Here is a 25,715-nt window from a genome sequence, read left to right on the forward strand (position 1 = left end):
CTTTTGCAAATACAATAATTCTCTACCATTAATTGAAGGAAATAAGCATTATTTCCTTAGATTTTAGAATTAGAAGCAAATCTCATTATGCCAACTAATCTTTAATATTGTTTTAAAATAATGTTTATTACTTTCCACAGTGTCTGCTCCCACCCCCACAACCTCACCTGCAGTCAGCCTGGAATCCAGAGCCACACCACTGTGCCAGCCTCTCTCTTCACATGTTGCCTCCTGTGAGATTCCTGACACCCCTCCCCCACCCATCACCTTCACTCAATACCAGGTTGAGATGCAAATGAGGAGACTTCACTCAGGCAAGTCTGCTGGACCAGACGGAGTGAGTCCCCTCGTCCTCAAGACCTGTGCCCCCCAGCTGTGTGGAGTCTTTCATAAACTGTTTATGCTGAGTCTGAGTCTGCAGAGGGTCCCGGTGATGTGGAAGACATCATGCCTCGTCCCTGTACCAAAGACGCCTCGTCCCAGTGGCCCCCAGGATTACAGGCCCGTGGCACTGACCTCCCACATCATGAAGACCCTGGAAAGGCTCATCCTGGACCAGCTGCGACCCATAGTAAGACCACACCTGGATCCCCTTCAGTTCGCTTATCAGCCTCGTCTCGGAACAGAGGACGCCATCATCTACCTGCTCAATCGTGTCTACACCCATCTGGACCAGCCGGCGAGCACTGTGAGGGTCATGTTTTTTGACTTTTCCAGTGCTTTCAACACCATCAGGCCGACCCTCCTGGGTGATAAGTTAGCAGCGATGCAGGTGGATGCTTCTCTGGTGTCCTGGATTGTTGATTACCTGACAGGAAGACCACAATATGTACGTCTCCCACAGTGTGTGTCTGACAAGGTGATTAGCAACACAGGGGCACCACAGGGGACTGTCCTCTCCCCCTTCCTCTTCACCCTCTACACCACAGACTTCAGCCACTGCACAGAGACCTGCCATCTTCAGAAGTTTTCTGATGACTCTGCGGTGGTTGGATGCATCAGCAGGGATGATGAGACAGAGTACCGGGCTGTGGTCGACTCCTTTGTCACGTGGTGTGAGCAGAATCATCTGCAGCTCAACGTGGCAAAGACCAAGGAACTGATCGTGGACTTCAGGAAGACCAGGAAACACTTGACCCCTGTTTCAATCCAGGGGGTCAGTGTTGACATTGTGGAGGACTATAAATACCTTGGAGTACACATTGACAATAAACTGGACTGGGCTAAAAACACCACAGCACTTTACAGGAAGGGCCAGAGTCGTCTCTATTTTTTGAGGCGACTGAGGTCCTTCAACATCTGCCAGAAAATGCTGAGGATTTTCTATGAGTCTGTTGTGGCCAGTGCGATCCTCTATGCTGTTGCATGCTGGGGGAGCAGGCTGAGGGTCGCAGATGCCAACAGACTTAATAAACTGATCCGTAAGGCCAGCAATGTTGTGGGGATGGAGCTGGACTCCCTCAAGGTGGTGTCGGAGAGGCGGATGCTGTCCAAGATAAAGACAATGTTGGATAACACCTCCCACCCACTCCATGACATGTTGGTCAGTCACAGGAGCTCGTTCAGTGAGAGACTGAGATTACCGAAAAGCACCACTGAACGACACAGGAAATCATTCCTGCCTGTGGCCATCTCCCTGTACAACGCATCCACTTAACACACTGTTTGCTGCTACAACTACACATGTTTCTTTTCCAACTATTTAATTATGAGTGACTTATGTATGTATGTATGTATATATATGTATATATTGTACTATTCTTAGTTAGCGTATTGTCTGTCTTGTCTTAATGTTGGTTTAAAATGGAGCACTGTAACAAAAAATCATTTCCCCCAGGGATCAATAAAGTATTCTGATTCTGATTCTGATTTACTGAATTTTTATAATTTTGATCAACTATTTACTGAGTAGAAACTAAATTCAATTTAAAAAAAATAAAATAAATACAAATCCAATATAATGAAAGCCTACCCAGATAGAAAAACTGCCTCTAAGATTTCAGGATGTATTGAGGAATAAAGGCTGACCACCTTTATGATTCCAAATATTAATTTCAAGCTCATTCTAATTCTACTAAATCTGTTTTTGCCTTATTTACTGTATCTATGTGTATGTTTGTATACGTTTTAAACAATTACTGCACCTGTTTTCCATTTTCCCCAGCAAGATATAATTACATGGGGTTTGGCTTGAGACTTTTGAACAATACTGTATTTAGGAACGTAATCAGTGTTGTAGCTGCATTTCTTTTTATTTGTGGAAGCTTTCATTTTATTTTACATTGAATATGACTTTGCAGTGACTTAAATATTCAGGAGACTCATGACGACAGCTTTTCGTCACACACATGCAATGAAAACCCCTGAGAAAAAGAGTCTGCGTGCCAATCAAAATGTCCCACGTAAAGAGGGACGCAACCTTTAAACACCTTGAGACATTTTTAACCGGTTCTACATAAATAAAACTAAACATATTTAAAAAAGGAATTTTTAAAATTTAGGAAAAAAAATGTCTCCTATCCTTTATAGAAAGGAAATAACCCTCCAAGGTCAAGAATGGAAAAAAAAAAAAACATCATTACATCAATTTTAAAAAATAAATAAAAACACAATATAGTAATTAAATGTATCATTAGTTAGTTAAATGGAGAAACAATAGTAGATATTTTAATTATGTCATGGTTCATGTGTTGCTGTCCATCTTGAAATAATTGAAACTGTCACTGCGGCTGATCAACAGACCATAACCTGGTTAATTGAATCAATTAATTAAACATTTAATCATTATTTTATGTATTTAGTGATTTCATTTTTGCACTCTCGTCGCTCCACAGCGGTGATCTCACCGCCGAGGACAGGAAAGGTGTCCGTGCAGATGCCTGTTCAAAACACAGCAGAGGGCAATAAATGTTGTGAGGAATCATTTGAGTGTCCCGTTTCAATCTGTATCTTCCCCGGTGACGTATTCATGGATGAACAGAAACGTAAGCGGCGTGATCGTGAAAGGTGATCGGCGGTGATCGATTCTGCCCAGGCCCGGTTTCAGCTCCGCCGAGCCTGCAGTTTATTTTAAAGAAGAGAGCAAAGACACGGACACCATCATGAATGAGGTGGATTATCTCCATCAGCTGAATGCCGACAGTCTGGCTGAGGAGAAGCCCGAGATTAAACGGCAGCAGGATGCTGAAACGAGCCAAAGCGCCGGTGAGAATAAAAACACATTTACTGTTTGATCGGGTTAACTGTTAGCTCGCTGTGGGGTTTGTGAAAAGGTGTTTCACATCGGAAACATCGGTTTTCGTTGATCTGTATACGTGCACAAAAATAAACACATAAATAAAATCTCAGAGCTTTTTATTTCATCCGTGGATCTCAAATGTGAATATTAACGTTTAATAGAATTATTGTGGCGGATTTTTTTAAACGGCGGAACTTAAAGTTGAGGGTAAAGTGTGGCGTCCGGACGATTTGCCAGCGCGCACACAAGAGTTGTCTTTGTAGTTCGGCCGTTTTTAAATGCTCATTTAGCGTTAATAACGTGTTAATTGGGTAAGGTCCTGTATATTGCAGCTAATCATTCATATAGAACATCATTAAAATTGCGTGTACTGGTCAAAGTAAAGCGCTTTCGGCTGAGTTTAAAACAGAAATCTGAACATAAGTTGCTCTGGACCAGAGTATGCAAACATCACGAGATGAGAAATGCTTTATTTGTCCCGTATTTAAGAAATGTTTTTGTTCTCAGCAGTTAAAATAATGATGAAATCTACTATTAATAATAATACCAATAAGCAGAGTTAGCTTTCCCATCGTCTGGTCCTTCCTTCCTCACTCTGCTAAATAGTTTTACATCCCTGGTGGGGATCACATTTTACCCCCCTCCCTGTAGAGATCACCCTGCGTGGTGATCAGAGTGTTCTCTAACTAAAAGAGAAATAAGGGAAATTCAGACCATCAGGAAACTTAGAAATCCGGTGTGCCAGACACTTTCTAGAGCGGCAACATCAGTCCTTACAGGGTGACGTGAGGTTGGTTCTTTCATCCTGTTGGAGTGCAGCTTTGCGTCTGGCAGTCTGAGACATCCTCCTGAAATCACACGTGCAGTTTCTTAATGTTGCATGATGGTCCAGTTGCTGCAATAAGCTGACAGAGAGGAGCAGACACAATCCTGTGTAAGAATAGCATTTAATTGTTAATTGTTAATTTATTTCAAACATGTAAACAATATACAGAAAATAAGAGAGAAAAAAATACTATATAAAAGTCAATACATTTCAATATTGCTACCGTACTGATTCATTTACATGTTGAAAGGAAGTGGGAAGAAGTACACACTTGTTTAATCCCACCCTTTTGCCATAAGTTAATATTTAGTCAGCTTCCTTACTGATATAATCTGTAATAAAAATAGTGAACAGATTTCTGATATAATATATACTAGGGCTGTGCGATATGACTAAAATTCCATATCCCGAGATAAAACATCTATTGTCCCTATAACGAGATAAATCACAAAAAATTTACATTTTCTGTAAATTCTGTGAATCTCGGGCAGCTCGACTTGCGTGAAGTGTTTCCAGCTGGGTGTCGTGTAGCTGGAGTCAAACGTTTTAACCGTGCTGTTTGGAATTTCACTAGATCGGCAATTTTCAGTGTTTCAGACTGCAAAAATAGTGAGTTTGTATGTTCCCTATAACCTCCATTGTGGTTAATTCAAACTGCTTTTTTTTTTTTTGAAGAGAGTATTTAAGCATAGAAAAGCTTAGAAAAATGTTGCATAGAGTTGTATAAGCTCTTTGAGTGCTCAGGTAGAGTAGAAAAGTGCTCTATGAGAGGAAGTGATGGTAAAAAAGTCATTTCTTGAAAAAGTTAGCTTGTTCATTCAACTTGTTCATTCCCCAATTCTAAGTTACATTTAACAAAATAAGTGGTTAAGATTGAGATTTTCAGTTCATATTTGTTTTACTAACTATTTAGACCATTTTATTACAAATTGTGAAGGTAAAATATATTTTAGAACCTATTAATAAACAAAGAGTCCAACAAACAACACAAAACAACACTATAATACACAACAATAATAATGTAGTTGCTGTACAAGAAGAGCATTATAGAGAAGTTTTAAATGAACTTTGGATAAAGTGTGTTAGTGTTAGTAACAAACAGAGCGCTCACAGTGAAAGATTGAACTGGTCATTGTGTGGAATCTAAAACTGACCTCACAGCTCCCGCAACAAAATAAGAAACACTTTTAATCCATTATTGTAAAAGTGGAAAGTAGCAGATGAGCCTGTCGCTCGTCCACACTGCTCCACCTCGGTCTGCAGGTCCTCACCGCTTGTTTCATATTAAATGCTGGTGCTATGGCACGGCTGGCCAACGTGGCACTAAGTGGAAGAGGGATTTTAGTCTTCCATATATTGTTACATTTGACTGGATCACCTTTGTTTGAAGAGGAAAACATGAGACAGAGAATACAGTGGGGCAAAAAAGTATTTAGTCAGCCACCGATTGTGCAAGTTCCCCCACCTAAAATGATGACAGAGGTCAGTAATTTGCACCAGAGGTACACTTCAACTGTGAGAGACAGAATGTGAAAAAAAAATCCATGAATCCACATGGTAGGATTTGTAAAGAATTTATTGGTAAATCAGGGTGGAAAATAAGTATTTGGTCAATAACAAAAATACAACTCAATACTTTGTAACATAACCTTTGTTGGCAATAACAGAGGTCAAACGTTTACTATAGGTCTTTACCAGGTTTGCACACACAGTAGCTGGTATTTTGGCCCATTCCTCCATGCAGATCTTCTCGAGAGCAGTGATGTTTTGGGGCTGTCGCCGAGCAACACGGACTTTCAACTCCCGCCACAGATTTTCTATGGGGTTGAGGTCTGGAGACTGGCTAGGCCACTCCAGGACTTTCAAATGCTTCTTACGGAGCCACTCCTTTGTTGCCCGGGCGGTGTGTTTTGGATCATTGTCATGTTGGAAGACCCAGCCTCGTTTCATCTTCAAAGTTCTCACTGATGGAAGAAGGTTTTGGCTCAAAATCTCACGATACATGGCCCCATTCATTCTGTCCTTAACACGGATCAGTCGTCCTGTCCCCTTGGCAGAAAAACAGCCCCATAGCAGGATGTTTCCACCCCCATGCTTCACAGTAGGTATGGTGTTCTTGGGATGCAACTCAGTATTCTTCGTCCTCCAAACACGAGTTGAGTTTATACCAAAAAGTTCTACTTTGGTTTCATCTGACCACATGACATTCTCCCAATCCTCTGCTGTATCATCCATGTGCTCTCTGGCAAACTTCAGACGGGCCTGGACATGCACTGGCTTCAGCAGCGGAACACGTCTGGCACTGCGGGATTTGATTCCCTGCCGTTGTAGTGTGTTACTGATGGTGACCTTTGTTACTTTGGTCCCAGCTCTCTGCAGGTCATTCACCAGGTCCCCCCGTGTGGTTCTGGGATCTTTGCTCACCGTTCTCATGATCATTTTGACCCCACGGGATGAGATCTTGCGTGGAGCCCCAGATCGAGGGAGATAATCAGTGGTCTTGTATGTCTTCCATTTTCTGATGATTGCTCCCACAGTTGATTTTTTCACACCAAGCTGCTTGCCTATTGTAGATTCACTCTTCCCAGTCTGGTGCAGGTCTACAATACTTTTCCTGGTGTCCTTCGAAAGCTCTTTGGTCTTGGCCATGGCGGAGTTTGGAGTCTGACTGTTTGAGGCTGTGGACAGGTGTCTTTTATACAGATGATGAGTTCAAACAGGTGTCATTCATACAGGTAACGAGTGGGGGACAGAAAAGCTTCTTACAGAAGACGTTACAGGTCTGTGAGAGCCAGAGATTTTCCTTGTTTGAGGTGACCAAATACTTATTTTCCACCCTGATTTACGAATAAATTCTTTACAAATCCTACCATGTGGATTCATGGATTTTTTTTTCACATTCTGTCTCTCACAGTTGAAGTGTACCTCTGGTGCAAATTACTGACCTCTGTCATCATTTTAGGTGGGGGAACTTGCACAATCGGTGGCTGACTAAATACTTTTTTGCCCCACTGTATTAAGCTGTTAATTTCTTTAAAAATACACTTCAGTATTTTTGTAAAAGCTCTGCTTATGTTTCACAATTATGCTACAAACCTTACACTAACAGTGATAATAATCACTAATTATAATTATAATCACTAATAATAAATGATCCGTCAGGCTTCAGAGTGTGAAGGATTCCTATGGTCACAACTCGCACCTTGAGAATAATCATGCATACTTTCATAATGCAATTTGTATCTGGCAAATGCCTTTTAGTCAGACACATGTATTGTATTATAAAGGGTGATATAATGTGGTATGAAAGATTTCCTATATCAGTCCTGCTTGGAGCTGAACCAGCCTGTTAAAGAAAATGCTCCATTACATGTCCTTTCAGTGGTGCAGAGGGTCGTCAGGACTATCCATGATGGATAACCATTTGTCCGTGACGTCCCCTCCACCACAGTCTCAAGTGTCCACAGACTCAGCCTTCACAATCAGCTTATCGTCATAGCTGACGAATCTGCCTCTTATTCTACTTTCATAAACTCTAGAAACCACATGTAGCCTCGCAGTGTGAGTGAAGCACTCTGCTGGGATCATATAACGCTTTGATATATTTAAAACATGATTGGATCTTATTATTCAGGAATTTGGCATTTAAAAGGCTAGTCAGTGCAGAGAAGCTAATCCTTTCTTTAAAGGATGAAGATGAAGAGTGCAGGAGGGGGACAGATGGAGGATCGCTAATCAGGAAGTGCAGAGGCTTAGTAAGGAGGAAGTAAGAGCAGCTGTGAAGAGTATTGGTCCTGATGACAAGGGCTGCCACGATTAGTCAAATAGTCCATGTGCTGACCACTCAGTGCATTTTATCAACAACTTTAATATTTTTTGGGAACGCAGGCATCTGTTTAAAGCAAATGGATTTAATTTTAACAAGTCAGGGGTGAAACTGTTCACCTCCAACTTGTTTTATTCCATACGTCATCCATCTGTGCTTGGAGCCAAGGCTGAGCTAAACAAGGAGTTATCTCATAAAGAGGAACAAACAGTACTCCAAGAACAGACAAAGCCCAGCAGAAACCTTGAGGAGGAGCTCCATCTGCCCCCACCCGGGAAGAGCCTCAGAAAGGAGAGACATCTGAGGCAAGAAGAGGCATAAAGAGGGGTCCCTATTTGCCTCCAACTCTCTCAACAACACCAACGACCAGGACCAGGATCTTCCCCAGTCCCCCAAACCCCTGACAGGCCATCACCCCCATCACCCTCCTCTCCCTCCCTTTCTCCCTCCTCCCCACACCTGAAATTCACTGAAGAGATGATGGAGCGGGTCAATGCTGGGCTCAGATCTACCCCCCGGCCCAATCCCTCTTTGTCCCCCATAAACCCCCCCACCAAAGCAGCCAAAGGTTCGCCACCGAGCCCCACCCTCAACAGAGCAATCGAAGTCACATTGCCCAGCCTCGCCCCCCTTAGTTCCTCCTTACCACCTTCATGCTTTGTCTCCGCAGTCTGATGCGTGATGTGTGGAGGGTCCGGGCTGCGAGGATTATGGCAGTGGTGACTTTTCCCAGGAGAAGCTGGGACCCTGTTTACTAGAAGGTTTTAAAATTTCTGTACTTTTAGGTGACAGAAGGAGACATGTGGCCTGGTCAAAACACAGAGAGCTGCACTCTAAAAGATCTTTAAATATAGTAAACATACCTTGTGTGCCACAGACTGCTCCCAAACACGAGGGGACAAGTAATACCTCTAAAACACTTAAGTTGGCTTTATTAAACATTAGATCTCTAGCTGGGAAAACATTTTTAATTAATGATTTAATCACTGAGCACAGCCTTGATTTTATGTTTTTAACTGAAACTTGGTTGGACCAAAGTAACAGTGGAGCTGTTCTCATCGAGACGACCCCTCCTAACTACAGTTTTATCAGTGAGGCCAGGGTGAGCAGGAGAGGAGGAGGGGTTGCTGTCTTATTTAATGAATCATTTCAATGTAAGCAGCTATCTCCTGGAAGTTTTCAGTCTTTTGAATATGTGGCTTTACAGCTGAAGGCCCCATCCAAAGTTGTGTTTCTTAATGTTTACAGGCCTCCCAAATACTGCACAGACTTTTTTAATGACATTAGTGAACTGCTGTCTGTGATCTGTGTTGATTTTGACTGTGTAATTATTGTTGGGGATTTTAACATCCATGTGGACAACCCTCAGGACAAAGGGACTAAAGACCTGAGTAACACTCTGGGCAACTTTGGGCTGACTCAGCATGTAACAGAGGCCACACATAATAGAGGACACACTCTCGACCTACTGATCTCCAAAGGCCTGAGCATTTCAAACATTACTGTGTCTGATGTGGGCCTGTCTGATCATTACTGTGTTTTCTTTGAAAGTAAAATCTCAGCCCACACAAATATATCAACAACAGTGATCACAAAACGGTGTATAACTGAAAACAGTAGTGAGATCTTTAACCAGGTCTTCCCATTAACACCTGACCTGCCCAAAGGTTCAGTCAATGAGCTCGTCAATAGCTTTAATGCAAAAATGTTAAATGTAATGGACACTATTGCCCCCATTAAGGTGAAGGTTATCTCTGGAAGGAAAAAGTCTCCATGGAGAAACTCCACACTAGTGAAAAATGAAAAAAGAGAGTGTAGGAAAGCTGAGCGCAGATGGAGAAAAACAAACCTCTAGGTTCATTATGACATCTATAAAGAGAAACTTCACAATTATAATTTACAGCTGAGGAGTGCAAGAAGGTCCTACTTCTCTGACATCATCACTAAAAACAGCCATAATGCTCGGGTCTTATTTTCTACAGTTGACAGGCTAACAAACCCTCCTGTGTCAGTGGCAGCTGAACTTCATTCGACCATGGCCTGCAATGACTTTGCCAAATTCTTCACAGACAAAATCCAAAAGATTAGACAAGCAGTTAGTACATCAACAGCAGATCCAGGATATGTACTGTGTCCACCAAAAAACTGTTTAAACACCATCAAACAGTTTCACCCGATTAACAGCAAAGACCTGGAGGACATCTTAGGTCAACTGAACTCCTCCTCTTGCTGTTTAGATGTCCTGCCAACAAGTTTTTTCAAAAAGGTCTCAAAGACTTTAGAGTCAGACCTGTTACAGATCGTCAACTTTTCCTTAATGTCAGGCGTGTTTCCAGAACCACTAAAAACTGCTGTAATCAAACCTATACTGAAAAAGGACAATCTTGACAAGACACAAATGAACAACTACAGGCCGATCTCAAATCTCCCGTTTTTAAGTAAGATCATTGAAAAAGCAGTTTCTCAACAGCTCAATTACTTCTTAAAACAGAATAATTGCTACGATGCCTTCCAGTCAGGTTTTAGACAGAACCACAGCACTGAAACCGCTCTGACCAAAGTGTTTAATGACATATGTCTGAACACAGACAGTGGAAAAATGTCAGTCCTAGTTTTACTGGATCTCAGTGCAGCATTTGATACAGTTGACCACAACATATTACTCAAACGACTGGAGAACTGGGCAGGTCTTTCAGGAACTGTACTAAACTGGTTCAAAACATACGTAGAAAACAGGAAATACTTTGTATCAATAGGTAACTTCACATCTGAGCAGACAAGTATCACATGTGGAGTTCCCCAAGGTTCCATCTTGGGACCCCCTCTGTTTAACATTTACATGCTCCCACTGGCACAGATTATAAAGAACAACAAAATAAACTACCACAGCTATGCAGATGACACACAAATATATATCACAATGTCACCAGGAGACCGAGGCCCTGTACAGGCTCTTGGTAAATGCATTGAGGAAATTAATGACTGGTTGTGCCACAATTTTCTCCAACTAAACAAAAACAAAACTGAGGTAATAGTCTTTGGCGCCAAAGAAAAACGATTACAGGTCACCAGAGAACTTCAATCTATACATCTAAAAACCACAAACCAGGCGAGAAATTTGGGTGTAGTGATGGATGCAGACCTAAACTTAGAAAAACACATTAAGACAATAACAAAATCAGCTTACTATCACCTCAAGAATATTTCAAGGATAAAAGATCTGATGTCTCAACAGGACCTGGAAAAACTAGTCCATGCATTCATCTTTAGTAGGCTTGATTACTGTAACAGCATCTTTACAGGTCTACCTAAAAAATCAGTCAGACAACTACAGCTCATTCAGAACTCTGCTGCTCGAGTCCTCACTAAGACCAAAAAAGTGGACCACATCAGTCCAGCTCTGAGGTCTTTACACTGGCTGCCTGTCCGTCAGAGGATAGACTTTAAAGTTCTGATGCTGGCCTATAAAGCTCTGAATGGTTTAGGACCAAAATACATCAGTGACCTCCTGACCCAGTATGAACCTTCCAGATCCCTCAGGTCATCTGGATCCGGTCTTTTATCAGTTCCCAGAGTCAGAACCAGACACGGAGAAGCTGCATTCAGCTTTTATGCTCCTTATATCTGGAACAAACTCCCAGAAAGCCTCAGATCAGCTGAAACACTCAGTTTATTTAAATCCAGGTTGAAGACTCACCTGTTCTCAGCTGCATTTGAATAAAGCACCAAATCCACACTTTTAAGCTTAAATTTCAAAACTTACACTAACTACTGATCTTATCTATTTCTGATTTTATCTGTTTTGATTTTATATACTGTTTTGTTTGTTTGTTAAGCTTAAATTTCAAAACTTACATTAACTACTGATTTTATCTACTGTTCTGATTTTATCTGTTTTGATTTTATATACTGTTTTGTTTGTTTGTTAAGCTTAAATTTCAAAACTTACATTAACTACTGATTTTATCTACTGTTCTGATTTTATCTGTTTTGATTTTATATACTGTTTTGTTTGTTTGTTAAGTGGGTTTAGAGCTCTGGGTAGCTCCCCAGCTGGGTCTAGACTGGGTCTAGAGAGTATTTTAAATTCAGGGAATTTAAAATAGAAAGTAGCTCGTCCACAGAAGGACTGGTAGCTCCCCTTACGATAAGGGTTCAGATCGCGCGAACAGGTGTGGGATTAGAGCTCTGGGTAGCTCCCCAACTGGGTCTAGAGATTTTAAATTCAGGGAATTTAAAATAGAAAGTAGCTCGTCCACAGAAGGACTGGTAGCTCCCCTTACGATAAGGGTTCAGATCGCGCGAACAGGTGTGAAATGTGTGTGTTTAGTTAGTTTGTTTGTTTGTTTTAATCAATTTTAAATCCTGCTTTTTATTTGTTTTTGTTTCTAATGTCTCTGTAAAGCACTTTGAATCACCTTGTTGTTGAATTGTGCTATACAAATAAATTTGCCTTGCCTTGCCTTGCCTTGCCTAGTCACGATTATGTCGACTATCAAAATCGTCAACAACTAATTTAATAGTCGTTGCGTCGTGCCTTTTTTCAGTGTTTAATTTGTTTCTGAGTAAATCTGTTTGGCTGAGATTAAAGTTATAGTTTTCACACAGGTGAATAAACGCAAACAGAAAACTGATTAAACAGAAATGTGAGATGTTCGAGAATTTACTCTAGTGTCCTGTTATATTTAGAGCAAGGAGCAGACGGCTGAGTTTATTAAAGTCCACTGAGACAATCTGCAAATTTCATTAAAAGTTTAATCTTGTCTAATCATCTTGTCTTTATTTTTAGTTAGCACATACCTTAAACACTTCAAGCTGTAAGCTAATGAGAGCTATATAAGAGCAGATGCATGCTGGTGCAATAAGCTGTACGCTTTATGTCCAATGGATCTGATTAGTCGACTAATCGCAAAAATAATCGGTTAGTCGACTATCAAAATAATCGTTTGTGGCAGCCCTACTGATGACACACCCGTGGAGGTATGGAGGTGTTTAAGAGGGAAGGCAGACTTTTTAACACAGTCCTGGAGAGTGAGGGGATGTCTGAGGAATGGAGAAGTGTATTGGAACTGATCTTCAAGAACAAGGGTGACATGCAGAGCTGTAGAAACTACACAGGGATAAAGCTGATGGGCCACACCATGAGGATATTTGAAGATGTTTGCAGATGACATTGTGATCTGTAGTAAGGAGCAGGTGGAGGAGACCCTGGGGAGGTGGAGGTATGCTCTGGAGAGAAGAGGAATAAAATCAGTAGAAGAAGACAGAATACATGTGTTTGAATGGGAACAAGGCAGGTGTAACAGTGGGATGGAGAGATGGAGACAGATGATCTGCTGTGGCAACCCCTAAAGGAAAAGAAGAAAAATGTGAAGAAGATTGGCCCTTTCCAGTCCCTGTTGGTACTCCCATTGTGTCATTTTGCATCAGCTGAAGGTTTAATAACAAATTACTACAATTCAGCCCGGCATGATTTTTTTAGCATCACACTGAGTCAGGATATTTCTAAATTTGACAACGTCACACAGCTTTTAAAAACCAATCCTACAGATTTGTTAAAAACGTGACTAAAAGGACCTACTGTAAAAAAATAACGGTAATGCCATCGAAAGGGAGTAAATAATTAGACACCAATGAATGAATATATATCTGTATATCAGGGTTTTTAATGGGTGTGCTATGCTGCTGTAGAATTTTAATGTCAGTCTTTTCTGTCCATGTGTGTTTCAGTGTTACCTGAAGATGTCCGGCAGCTGCTGGTGATTAAAGAAGTTCCTCAAGATTGGAGCCCCAGGCGGGACCTGCAAGCCGCCGAGTTCCTCCACATAAAGCAGGAGCAGGAGGAACCCTGGAGCAGTGAGGAGGGACAGCAGATCAATAGGTTGGAGGAGGCAGATCTCAGCAGGTTACCGTTCACTATTGTTACTGTGAAGACTGAAGATGATGACGATGAAGAGAAGCCTCAGTGCTCATATCGTCATCAAAGCCAAACAGAAGAATCCACACAGACAGAGCCGCCTATCGGCTGCTTAGCTAAACAGATCAAGACGGAAATTGAGGAAGATGCATATGGACGACTGGAATCAGTCTGGAGCCCAGATCTAAATTGTCATTTATTAGTAAATAATAAGAAAAAGACTTTAGACTCTTCCGAGACTGAAGTCAGTTATGAAGATGAGGAGGAGGAGGAGGATGTTTGGCAGGAACCTCTGTCAGATTCTGGACCTGAAACTGAAGTGGGTGGTATAGCGTGGAAGGAGAGTGTTGCAACTGAGCCTCAGTTTGTCAGTGATGTTTGCGTTAAAACATTTACACAACCGGAATCTCAGAAGCGACAACGCCGAGGAGAGAAATCACTGGCTTGTGCTGTTTGCGGTAAAACCTTCAGCTGCAATACACATCTTAAGAGACACATGACTGTCCACACGGGAGAGAAACCCTTTAGCTGTGAAGCTTGTGGAAAAAGATTTGGACTTGAGTTTACTCTTAAAACGCACATGAGAGTCCACACAGGAGAGAAGCCATTTGGTTGTGAAGACTGTGGAAAAACATTTAGTCGTAACACTCATCTTAAGAATCACATGCGAGTACACACACAGGAGAAACCATTTAGTTGTGATTCTTGTGGAAAGACATTTAAATTTAAGTATAGTTTTAAAGTACACATGAGGGTCCACACAGGCGAGAGACCTTTTGGCTGTAGTGTTTGTGGTAAAGGGTTTACAGAACATGAAGGTCTGAAAAGACACATGAGAATCCACACAGGGGAGAAACCATTTGGTTGTGATATATGTGGGAAAAGATTTGGACACCAGAATGCTCTTAAAAGACACACCAGCGTCCACACAGGTGAGAAACCGTTTGGATGCGATATATGTGGAAAACGATTTAACCGCAGCACACGATTTAAGGAGCACTTAAGAGGCCACACGGGAGAGAAACTGTTCGGCTGTGACGAGTGTGGGAAAACATTTAGTTCCAATACACGACTTAAGAGACACATGAGCATCCACAGGAGAGACAAACAGTTTTTGTGTGGCATTTGTGGTGAAAAATGTTCAACATCTGAACAGCTGAAGCAGCATGAAAGTTCACACATGTTACTGCAGATAGATACTGTAACACTATAGGTTGTGTTGTGAAGTGTATTTGTATTATTAACAAGCTTTACTTTTCCGCCCTCATGTTTGTCTTCATTGTACTTAAAAAATAAACCAAAAAATATCCATGAATACAAAATTTGTGGTTTTGTCCTTGCCTATATAAATAATATATATATGTTTCCATACAAATATATAAAATATATGGGAACATATATGTAGAAAACTGAAGCTATCTCAAGTATGAAATAATCTTTTTTTAAAACTGGGCAATAAATCTTTGTAACTATATTAAGTTACCCTTTTTACTGTTTTAACACGTTTTTGCTTTTATAGTAAAGTCATTCATCATTAGATGAATTATGATTTTTAATATCAATGAAACTTTAAACAGCTTCAAAATTATAAGAAATTATATAAAAAAAGAAACCTGTTGAACGTTAGAAGTTACGCACTTTTTTGCCTCCCATAAGAAGTGTTTTGTAATTTAAAAACTGTTTCTAAACACAACTTAATCAGTGAGACTGTAAAAATAATCTGAGCGCGTTTTAAGCTATGAGCACACGTGTTGCCAAATCCAACGCTCTCACTGGTCGGATCTATTTATTCACATGCAAAAAAATGAGCCTAATTCCAAAAAAATAAAATGGTGCAAATTTGTCCAGTGAAATTACACGATTGTTGTGAGCAGGAGCATTACAAATCGGTGAGCCTCAAAAAACATTTAAACCACAGCCAACAGGCTCGCAGTGGTTGGCCCCTCTTGCCCCAGTGTAGAGCCAGCCCCACCTACCATACACCCAGGGGCGGTCCTAACCTGTTTGGTGCCCTGGGCGACCAGTCCCTCTGTCCCACTGTTTACTATCATAGCCAAGTGGCTAACAAAGGTAAACAGAAGTTTTCCCAATCTCTACTAATGAATGTTATCTTGTTTCAGGATACATACTAAAATCCTTTATTTCTCAAAAATCGACAGCGCGCCTTATGTATAAATTCTGGTTGTGCTTACTGGCCGCGAACCGATTTTATGTGGTACACAGCGCTCAGAAACCTTTCAAAAAATATTTTGGTACGACTTTGGTAAACTACGAAACTGCACTGCTTGATGGATTGTTGGATCACGGCTACCGAGAAGCCTCGCGGAGTGATACGTACTCTGCTTCAACGTAATATTACCGTACTGTGTGTGTATAAGGACCACAAATGACACCTGTTAAGAGACACGGTTACAAAGAGGATTTCAAACTCCAGGCTGTCAGTCACGCAGTAGAACTTGGGAACAGAGCAGCTGCGAAATCTGTCTTTGTTATTGTGCTCAGCGTCTGTTAGTTTACATTTTGACTGCACAATTGTGAGCTTTTTGTTATGCACAAAAACAACATTGTTTTATTTTATTTATGGAGCATGATTATTTAATAAATGCTGATAATTTATTTCTGAGTAATTTTTTCTTGTACATCTGCGCTGTATGTTAATAAAAGTGCTTATGTGAGATTTGGGACACAGCTTTGACTAAGAGCTCTCTTTTTGTTCTTACTTTATGGCTTTAAAAAATATCAAGATGTCTATATATCGTCAACCAGCTAAAGAATATCGAGATATGAATTTTGGGTCATATCGCCCAGTCCTAGTATAGGGTCTCTGCCTTCCAATGTAAAGCGCCTCTGGACAACAGATGTGATTTGTTGCTATAGTTACTGTTAAATTTAATCATTGATGTCCATTCAGGACTGGAAGTTTTATATTTCTTAATATCCATCTATACTCAATGTGAATTCCATACGTTTAACAGAGCTGTTTGACTGATCACCTAATGTGTGACAAAAGAATCCGCTGTGATGCTATTGACAGTCTGCGCTCTCTCACCTGTCTGTAAAAGTTGGCCTTGTCTCTCTCACTCGTTGTGACACCTCTCTCCTCTGTTGCAGAACTTCCAGCCCGTGCTCTCCCTGTGTTCTGTGTGCCCGACCGTTTCTCCGTCCCCTGGTTTCCCACGGCACCTGTGCAGAGTTTCTGTTTATCACCTTGCTCTTGTTTAAGTTGTCTCCTCTCATTAATAAATCTTGTAAATAATTGATAACCAGCATAGTAGGCGCTCCTCCAACGTATCAAAATATAGTTTATTTTGGGGCGATCGTGGCTCAAGAGTTGGGAGTTCGCCTTGTAATCGGAAGGTTGCCGGTTCGAGCCCCGGCTTGGACAGTCTCGGTCGTTGTGTCCTGGTCACAGGTGGTCAGAGGGCCCGGTGGCGCCAGTGTCCGGCAGCCTCGCCTCTGTCAGTGCTCCCCAGGGTGGCTGTGGCTACACTGTAGCTGCCATCACCAGTGTGTGAATGTGTGGATGACTGGATGTGTAAAGCGCCTTGAGGTCCTTAGGGACTAGAAAAGCGCTATATAAATACAGGCCATTTACCATTTATTCTCCCTCTGACAGTTAAAACCATACACATTGTCTAAAATATAGATAGAGTGTGCAGCCTCAACTATTAGAAAAATGTAATGACCATCTTTATCTATGTCAGAATTCAAAATTATACCATTAAATCTTCCAAAATCTGAGTTGAACTGTTTGCAAAACAAAAAAATAGCCTTATGTTTAACACTGTTTCTTAAACCTCTTACATTTAAAGAAATAACAGACAGAGAAATAAGGATAGTAACGAAAATTAAAAGTGACAAATAAGAAAAAGCTTACACCAAGTATATGAAGAAAAGTTGAAATGGGAACCTGGTCACTTAACCCTTTAAAGCCAGTCAGAGTGGGCACGCTCCGTTTTGCTTAACTATTTTTAAATCCCGGTAGCACTGCAACCACGTAAGCTAGCGCAATATTTTTCTTTTGCATATGAAACCGGAGGGGTTGTACTTACATCTTATGCCATCAGCTTGTCCTCGATCACAGTTTCCTTCCACATAAAGCTTTGCAAAAATGTCATAAAAAGCACTTGCAGCAACAAAAACATAATATCCCAGAAACACGCTTTACCCATCCGATCAGCTGTTTGTAACACTTCCTACGTCCATCAGCGCAAACTATCGCATGTCCGCCATGACCTGCCCGAAACCGGAAGTGACGTATTTTGCGGAAATGTAGTTTTTTTTTTACCATCAGGACCTTATGAGCCTATACTTGTGTTTTTAAAAGTTATGTTTGACTTTATGACTTTCTGTGTCGTTTCTGGGACGCTTAGGACTCATATTGCACTGCTGGAAATAGTTTACTTTGATGCATATGCTGTTTTTTTTTTTTGGAAATCTGCATTATAATATTTATTTTCGTTTTTCCTGCAGTATATAAAAAATAAAACTATGAAGACACTTAAAATAAATTTCCTGTGGCGGGAAACTATTTTGTGCAACTTTTTTGTATTTACAGTTTTGAGGGATACACCTCTTAAATTTCTCTAACTAGAAATATATGTAAAAAACAAAAAAACAAAAACAATTTTAAATGTTTTTGTAGTTTATTGCACTTTTTTGCAATTTATGTAATTACTATGCACTTAATGCATACATATCATTAAAATTTGGGCTATAATGGTTGTATTGATGTACATCAACTTGAAATGCTCCCAAAAATGGCTCTACAGCATGTAAAAATATAATATAAGCTCTGGCGGACTTGGTTCTATGGTCGGTCTTAAAGGGTTAAGAGAGTTCTATATAAGATGAGAACTGCAACCCCTGAGTAAGGAAATTGTGAACTTGAATAATAATAGGAATACAGTAGTCTAAGAAAATAGAACCAATGTGGTAAAAAAATAAAATTAAATTAAATTAAATGCTTCTAAAAGCATTTAAAGGGAGCTTTTAGAAGTTTTCTTGCTCCATTTAAATGTCAAAAGGGAGTTTTTCCTTCAACATTAACGCCGTCATCACGATTAGTTCAATTTTTAAGAAATTAAAGAAATATCAACAGAGCACCAATTTATAAAGACTTAAAGTTTCATTTTTAAAACTAATTGGCCCCTTTCTGTCCTGTTTTCTGCATTATAAGCCTTATAATAATAATATTAATAATTATTATTATTGTTGTTGTTATTATGAGTATGATTATTATTATTATATACACTGTTTCTTATATTTTGTTATCATTCATATGTTCTTGTCTATAATTTCTGCATGAAAAATAATTAAATGTTTAAAAATACATTTTAAAAGTGTCTGTTACGTTTTTTTCCTATTAAAAAAAAAGGTGCCTCCGCAAATGCCTGCCCAAAACACCCCAATAAATCCATTTCACAACAACACTGAAAAATGGGAGCCCTGTCCAACTATTGATGAGGTCGTATAGAAGTGTGAATACACGGCCATCGATCTTCTGACCGAGTCGCCTGGTTCAATTCAAACGAGCTTACAGTTGATTTTAAAGACGAGAACAATGAATGAAGCGGATTATCGTCAACGCAACGGCATCGAGAGTCAGCCTTATGAACGAAAGCCGCAGATCAAACCGCATCAGCTGCAGGATGCTGATCTCAACCAAACTACCGGTGAGAAAATCACAGATTTAACGTGAGATGTTTCTCCGGAAGGAAACGGCTTCCTAGCTGCTAGCTCGTTGTACTGGTGGGTGAAATAAACTTTTCACCTACAAACCGGCCTTTTTAGATGATGTAAATCTGCCACAAATCGATGTTAAAACGGCTTAAAAACGGCGGAACCCATCGGTGGTCCTGTGTAGTACCCGGGCGTTTTAGACGGGGCACACAACAACAGCGTTAATATTGTAGTTCAGCGTAAGTAAATGGGCGAAATTTGATTCAAGGTGTTTTAATGTCCAATATTTTTACTCATCTTAATAAATATAGATTTTAGTGAGCTGGCTTTATGTAGGATAAAGCCATCTCACTTATATAGCCATCCATCCATTGGCTTCCGCTTATCCTTTTCAGGGTTGCGGGGGGGGGGTGCTGGAGCCTATCCCAGCTGTCATAGGGCGAGAGGCGGGGTACACCCTGGACAGGTCGCCAGTCTGTCGCAGGGCCAACACACAGGGACAGACAACCATTTGCACTCACACCTATGCACTTTATTTGCTTAAACTGCCCTTTCCTGTTCTTAATAAACACCTATCACTGTACCTACATTGTAATCAATTTAGTGCTTTTTGGCCACTTAAATTATCTTTAAACTGTTTGGTTGTATTTGGTGAAATTTCTGCTTTCCTTTTGGTCAGGTTGCTCCTGAAAACACAAAAAACATAATAAGAAATCATAATAAAAAGTAAAATAGAAAGTCACCTTGGTAACAACTGATTCCAGTTTGTCCCTTCTGGCTCAAAATGACTTGGTATTATTCACCCCAACAAGTCATTTGTTGCAACAGTGCCTCCTATTAAAAGCAGTAAGAGCAGCAAAAAGGTGGAAGATGAAAAAGGGATCTTTATTTTAAACAAAAGAAACAACAAGCTCTTAAGATGAATTTAGATTTTTTTTACTGACATTTAGCTGGTGATAAGTTAGCAGATAGAGGTTTTTTTGTTGACCTCTATTTATTGTAATTGTTTCAAGGGCTTGTTTTGTTTTTGTTACTGTTTGCGGTGTTTTTTAATAACCTGTCTCATACAATAGTCATTATTCTAACCCTTTTTATTCACATTTTAATGACAGATTATTCTTGTTTTTATCTGTTTTTTTTTTATCTGTGTTTTATAAGGTTATTGTGTTGTGATATTTGTAAAATAAGTGCTTTCCAGGTGATGTCTCTGTGTGTTTCAGAGTTTCATGCTGATGTCCAACAGCTGTTGGTGATTAAAGAAGAGGTTCCCCCAGAATGGAGCCCCTCTGATGACCAGTGGTCCCAAGAGCCCCTGCGCATAAAGGAGGAGCGTGAGGAACTGTGCACCACTCAAACAGCAGAACACTTTAAAGGGCTGGAGGATGCTGATACCAGCAGGCTCCCGTTCACTGCTGCTCCTGTGAAGAGTGAAGATGGTGAAGAGAAACCAAATTCTTCAGAGCTTTACTGTCATCAAACAAGTAAACAAATAAAAACTGAGACTGATGGAGATGACTGTGGAGGACCAGAATCAGCCAGAAACCTTGATACAAAAAGTACTTTACAACCTAATGAAGTGGAAAATGATTCGGACTCCTCTGAGACTGAACTCAGTAACGATGGTGATGAATGGCAGGGACCTTTGTCAGATTTTAGACCTGGAACTGAAGACAGTGACAAGGACTGGGAGGCAAGCAGGTCACCTGAGTCAGGTGTAAATTGTCACGTGAGATGTGACACTACCAAAAAACCCTTTAGCTGCTCTGAGTGTGGAAAATGTTTTCTCCACAGGCAGTCTCTCCACAGACACATGAGAATCCACACTGGAGAGAAACCTTTTTGTTGTGCTGTTTGTGGCGAGAAATTTAGCAGGAAGACACATTTTAAGACGCACATGAGAGTTCACACAGGCGAAAAACCCTTTGATTGTGGTTTTTGTGGTAAAAGGTTCAGCCAGAAGTCAAATTTTAAGGAACACTTACGAGTCCACACAGGAGAGACTCCATTTGGCTGTGATGCTTGTGGGAAAAGATTTAGAGTTAATTTTACTCTTAAAAGACACATGCGAGTCCACACAGGAGAAAAACCGTTTGTTTGTGTTGACTGTGGCAAGACTTTCAGTTCCAATACGCACCTTAAGACACACACGAGAGTCCACACGGGAGAGAAACCATTTAGCTGTGGTGTTTGCGGCGAGAGATTTGCACAGCAAGGGGTTCTGAAGAGTCACACACGAGTTCACACAGGAGAGAAGCCTTTCGGTTGTGGTCTGTGTGGAAAGAGATTTAGACAGCAGAATACTCTCAAGAGACACATGAGCGTCCACACGGGAGAGAAGCCGTTCTCCTGTGGCGTCTGCGGCGAAAGATATACCAGACAGGGAAGTTTGAAGAGACACATGAGTGTACACACAACTGCAGCTTCAACAACTGAATCACATGCCTGTCATTTTGTGCCTGAACATCTCGAACCTTTTGGGTTATAGACACTTGACTTCTGTAGCTGTTTTCTGGCCTTTGATGGACCGGGCGCCTTTCAGTCTGTCTCACTGATTTTTGATCGGATGTATAAACACTACATGACAATCTGTCTGCTGGCTGTGCTAAATATGAAGTACTAATTTTACTGAACAGTAATCTAAAGTTTTTATTACACACTTCTCATTACTAATGCATTATAAAGTAATACTGCACAAAACCTTAAAAAAAAAAAAAGGACATGCAGAAATGATTATTTTTAGTAGATATTTTGAAGTATTTGCCCAAAACAACGAAAAGTAGGTGACTGACAGCCTGTAGAGCAGCGTTCCCCAACCCCCGGGCCTCGGACCAGGGGTTGGGGACCGCTGCTGTAGAGCATTTCACAGATGATGTTCTTGTGACTAGTATTTCTGATTTGTAGTTTGCTCTTCATGTGTAAAATATGCTGCTCTGTTGCCAGTAGACCTATCTGTCTGTGCCTGGTGATATGCTGCAAACACTGCCCTCTATATGTAAAAGTCCTCGTAGCTAGACTGGGCTGACTTATTGATCCTGATTGCAAATGTTAGTTAAATAAATCCTGAATATGCTGAGTTTTTTTCCTCATAGTGCAGGCCTCTGGAATTTCAGTCTTGTTGCTTCCTTCACAATTAACTGTATTAAAGATGGAATAAAAACTGTTTCTTCCAGCTGCTTCCTTATTTGCAGATTACCACACATTAAATTTTTTACACTAATAATAGCTGAACAATGTTTTTGGGTTTGTTTGTGGTTATAGAGCATTAGCAGTATGAATAAGGACTTTTGTTTTTGAATTTGGATGATTTTTCATTGCACTTAAATGAGCATGCTGGTTGTCTGACAGTGAATAGAAAATACAATATGTATTTTCTATTTCTCTATTTTGCAGTTTATTTGCTTGAACTGTCCTCCACCCATGAGGTGTGTTTGTAATAAAGCCTGAAATTAAAGTTTAGTGAAATGCACGTCTATTACCAGGTCAAAAGGGGTCACCATCAGCCCCAATAACAGTCCAGGAAAGGTGATAGAGTCCAAAGAAGACAGAAACTGTGAATCTACAAATATGAACATCTAGATGTCTGAAACTGTACATATACAGTATTTTTCAAATAACATTGTTCTTGCAAATATAAGAGAAGATGTTAAAATGGCTGGCTTTAAAGAATAATTCTGGTTGGATTTTGAATGTTATTAATTGTTATTTTTGTTTGTATAACAACAAACACATCTCTTCTTTCTGTTTACATTAATACTCATGTAAAACACCTACAGTGAATCTAGATATTGCCACACAAAGATTCAATGAAAAAGATGAGAACTTGGCAGTGTGACATTACAGGGTGTGGTGGCTGAACACGTAACACGTTGCCAACACACTTCTGACTAATAACTAATAATAGCAGACCTCCTCTGGCAGGAAAAACATCAGCAATGATCCTGGAGAATTTAGCTGTTGCTGTCCATCAAGCAAAGGTTATGAGGTCATTTCCAAATAAGGCTGTCATTGTACAATTAAAAATATTATTCTCTTATTCATAAGTGAAAAATATTCAAGGTAAATGTTAATGTTCGCAGCAGTTTCATCCCAAGTGCAGTGCTCAGAGAACAAAAACCCAGAGCTCCATTCAGACTCTACAAGCCTCAGCATGTTAAATCTTCACACTGAACATAGTTGGTTTGGAAGTGTTGCCAGCAGAACATCTCAGCTGTCTGAAAAGAACATGTCAACATGGCTTAGGCATGCAATGCTGCATCTGAACAAACAACAAGTGGAGATGTTTGCGTATAATGCAGTGTGATATTAGGTGAAAACCAGATATATCAGTACTAACACCTCATACCAACTGTCAGCTCACCGCGATGGGTGGGACAAGATTTCGGCTTGGACACCTTCCAGTCACTGAGTCAACCACAAACTCTATCCCGAAGTATTCCAGATTCAACTATGAGGACATCAGTCCAACAGCTAAAACTAAATGGTAAAGTCTGCTTCTCATGTAGCACTTTTCTACTCCAGCTGAGCACTGAACTAACCCCCGACCTGATGAGTAGTAGGTGACCTGCTCTACCTCCTGAGCCACAGCCACCCCCCAAAAGGAGACTGCTTGGTGAAAACTTTACGGTGGCCCTGAGAGGCCAAACGGACTGCAACTTCAGAAAACACTTGCAAAAAGAAAAACGCTGCAAAAAGAAAAATGCTGCAAAAGCACGCAAAACACAACGGAAATAGGAAAAAACACAATGGAAATGTTTCTGGGGAGACAATAACCCGACGGACCAGTTGCACCAAAACATGTATGTATATTCCAGATATCTGTATTAGAATCATATGATTACTACACATTTACCTCTCCTCCACTTCTTTAAAGTGACTCCCAGTCCCAGCGCACTTGTTAGCATGTTTTGGTTCGTGCAACTGGTCCGTCGGGTTATTGTCTCCCCAGAAACATTGTTGAAAACGGTGGTTGTAACAAGTTTTTTTTATTTATTTATCTGCTGACTTCCTATCAGCTCAAAGCAGTCTGGTGCTTCTCCTCTGATCTCTAACACCTACAAACATTTACAAACAACCACATTCAAAGTCACTTAAATCCCCTCCCCCAGCCTGATGCATCAACCTGAACTTCAGCAGGTCGTTTTGCCCATGTCAGCATGCCTAAATGGAACGAGCCGGTGCAATGTTGATTATTAGATTATTGATCTGGCTGATTATTAGATATTTGTGTTTCAGAGCAGTTGAACAAGTGTGCCTAATAAATTGGCCTGTGAGTATATATGTGCCCCTTTGAATAGAATAGAATAGAATACTTTTTATTTGTCAATTTCTTCAAATGTACTTGTACTTTGTTGTTCTCCTTTGAAGGACGCAGAGTATAAACGTGTCTGAAGGTCCGATCCACACTCCAGACCAGTTAGTGGTGGTAATGCATCGGTTCCTTGTTTGCACACCACCAGTAAAAATCATAGATGGGGTGAAGGTGTCTGCGCAGGTGCCTGCTTAAAACACAGAAGACCTCTGTTTTGGTGATTCGTGGTGATCGATTCTGCGCTTGCCTGGTTCATCTTTAAGGAGCCTGCAGCTTATTTAAGGAAGAAAACAAGGGTGTTTTATCCCCACTGTGTGTAAACACGGCCTGTGTAAACAGTACCTAAGTATCAAAGTTGGAAATATAAAGGTAAAAAATCTACACTGTCTACAATAAAATGTGGGTCACGTTGAGATTAGTTGCTCATCGGTGCCAAAAACATAGTCAAGAGGATTTATGCAGGGGTTATAAAAATACTAATAATTTAAAAATGACCTGTTCTGCATACATCATAATTCACTCTTTTTTAGCTACTTAAAATCTCACTGTAGAACTATTTTGCCCTTGAAAGAGAATTTCTTAAAAATATTAACTGGAAAAAAAAATTTTTTTTAAATGTAAAGGTCACATTGCCAAAAACTGATTGCAGCTTCTTTTTGACTCAAAATGATTTGATACCATTTGTGAGAGATCTGTTTGACAGATGATAAGCCAACAAGTCACAACAGCTTTAATCCTACAGGCTGGGACGGCACTTCCTCTTTTTTCTTTGATAAAGGATGCTGCAATGTATGCTCTGCTATAGGAGGTAATAAGGAAGTAATAAACTAAAGAATTGAGAGAGTCCATCCAGGTCTTGACCTTGAAATATAATATTATAATTTAAACATCAAAATGTGAAATTACTCGAGTGCAAGG

General features: G+C 40.4%; 2 protein-coding genes and 1 long non-coding RNA gene across 7 annotated transcripts; 2 read left to right on the forward strand and 1 right to left on the reverse strand.

Moving 5' to 3' along the window:
* Window positions 1–2,770: 2,770 nt before the first annotated feature.
* On the reverse strand, window positions 2,771–24,417 carry LOC309713239. 4 transcript variants are annotated; one of them, XR_014278528.1, is made up of 5 exons: window positions 24,339–24,417; window positions 16,857–16,990; window positions 13,627–13,738; window positions 4,016–4,086; window positions 2,771–2,879 (listed from the first exon to the last, which is right to left on the reverse strand). It is a non-coding gene; the product is annotated as an uncharacterized lncRNA (long non-coding RNA). The 4 variants fall into 4 exon arrangements; XR_014278529.1 differs by lacking the exon at window positions 2,771–2,879 and having other exon boundaries at window positions 3,234–4,086; XR_014278530.1 differs by lacking the exon at window positions 2,771–2,879 and having other exon boundaries at window positions 3,234–4,143.
* Window positions 2,874–15,114, forward strand: LOC309713237 (uncharacterized protein). The gene is made up of 2 exons (XM_082544681.1): window positions 2,874–3,204; window positions 13,621–15,114. The coding sequence occupies exons 1-2, from the start codon at window positions 3,102–3,104 to the stop codon at window positions 15,018–15,020; spliced, it is 1,503 nt and encodes a 500-aa protein (XP_082400807.1). The 5' UTR covers window positions 2,874–3,101; the 3' UTR covers window positions 15,021–15,114.
* LOC309713238 (uncharacterized protein) lies at window positions 19,218–22,753 on the forward strand. Of its 2 annotated transcripts, none has more exons than XM_082544682.1 (2): window positions 19,218–19,482; window positions 20,710–22,753. In XM_082544682.1, the coding sequence occupies exons 1-2, from the start codon at window positions 19,371–19,373 to the stop codon at window positions 21,972–21,974; spliced, it is 1,377 nt and encodes a 458-aa protein (XP_082400808.1). In that variant the 5' UTR covers window positions 19,218–19,370; the 3' UTR covers window positions 21,975–22,753. The 2 variants fall into 2 exon arrangements, with proteins under 2 accessions (XP_082400808.1, XP_082400809.1); XM_082544683.1 differs by having other exon boundaries at window positions 20,733–22,753.
* Window positions 24,418–25,715: the final 1,298 nt, after the last annotated feature.

Source organism: Aulonocara stuartgranti (assembly GCF_965226115.1).
Source record: "Aulonocara stuartgranti genome assembly, chromosome: 8".
Taxonomy (NCBI): domain Eukaryota; kingdom Metazoa; phylum Chordata; class Actinopteri; order Cichliformes; family Cichlidae; genus Aulonocara; species Aulonocara stuartgranti.

Excerpts from the sequence above, each read along its gene's own strand:
- LOC309713237 (XM_082544681.1), top strand. The coding sequence starts at position 3,102 with ATGAATGAGGTGGATTATCTCCATCAGCTGAATGCCGACAGTCTGGCT. Across the intron at positions 3,205-13,620 it reads TGAAACGAGCCAAAGCGCCG|TGTTACCTGAAGATGTCCGG; the intron begins GTGAGAATAAAA and ends TGTGTGTTTCAG.
- LOC309713238 (XM_082544682.1), top strand. The coding sequence starts at position 19,371 with ATGAATGAAGCGGATTATCGTCAACGCAACGGCATCGAGAGTCAGCCT. Across the intron at positions 19,483-20,709 it reads TGATCTCAACCAAACTACCG|AGTTTCATGCTGATGTCCAA; the intron begins GTGAGAAAATCA and ends TGTGTGTTTCAG.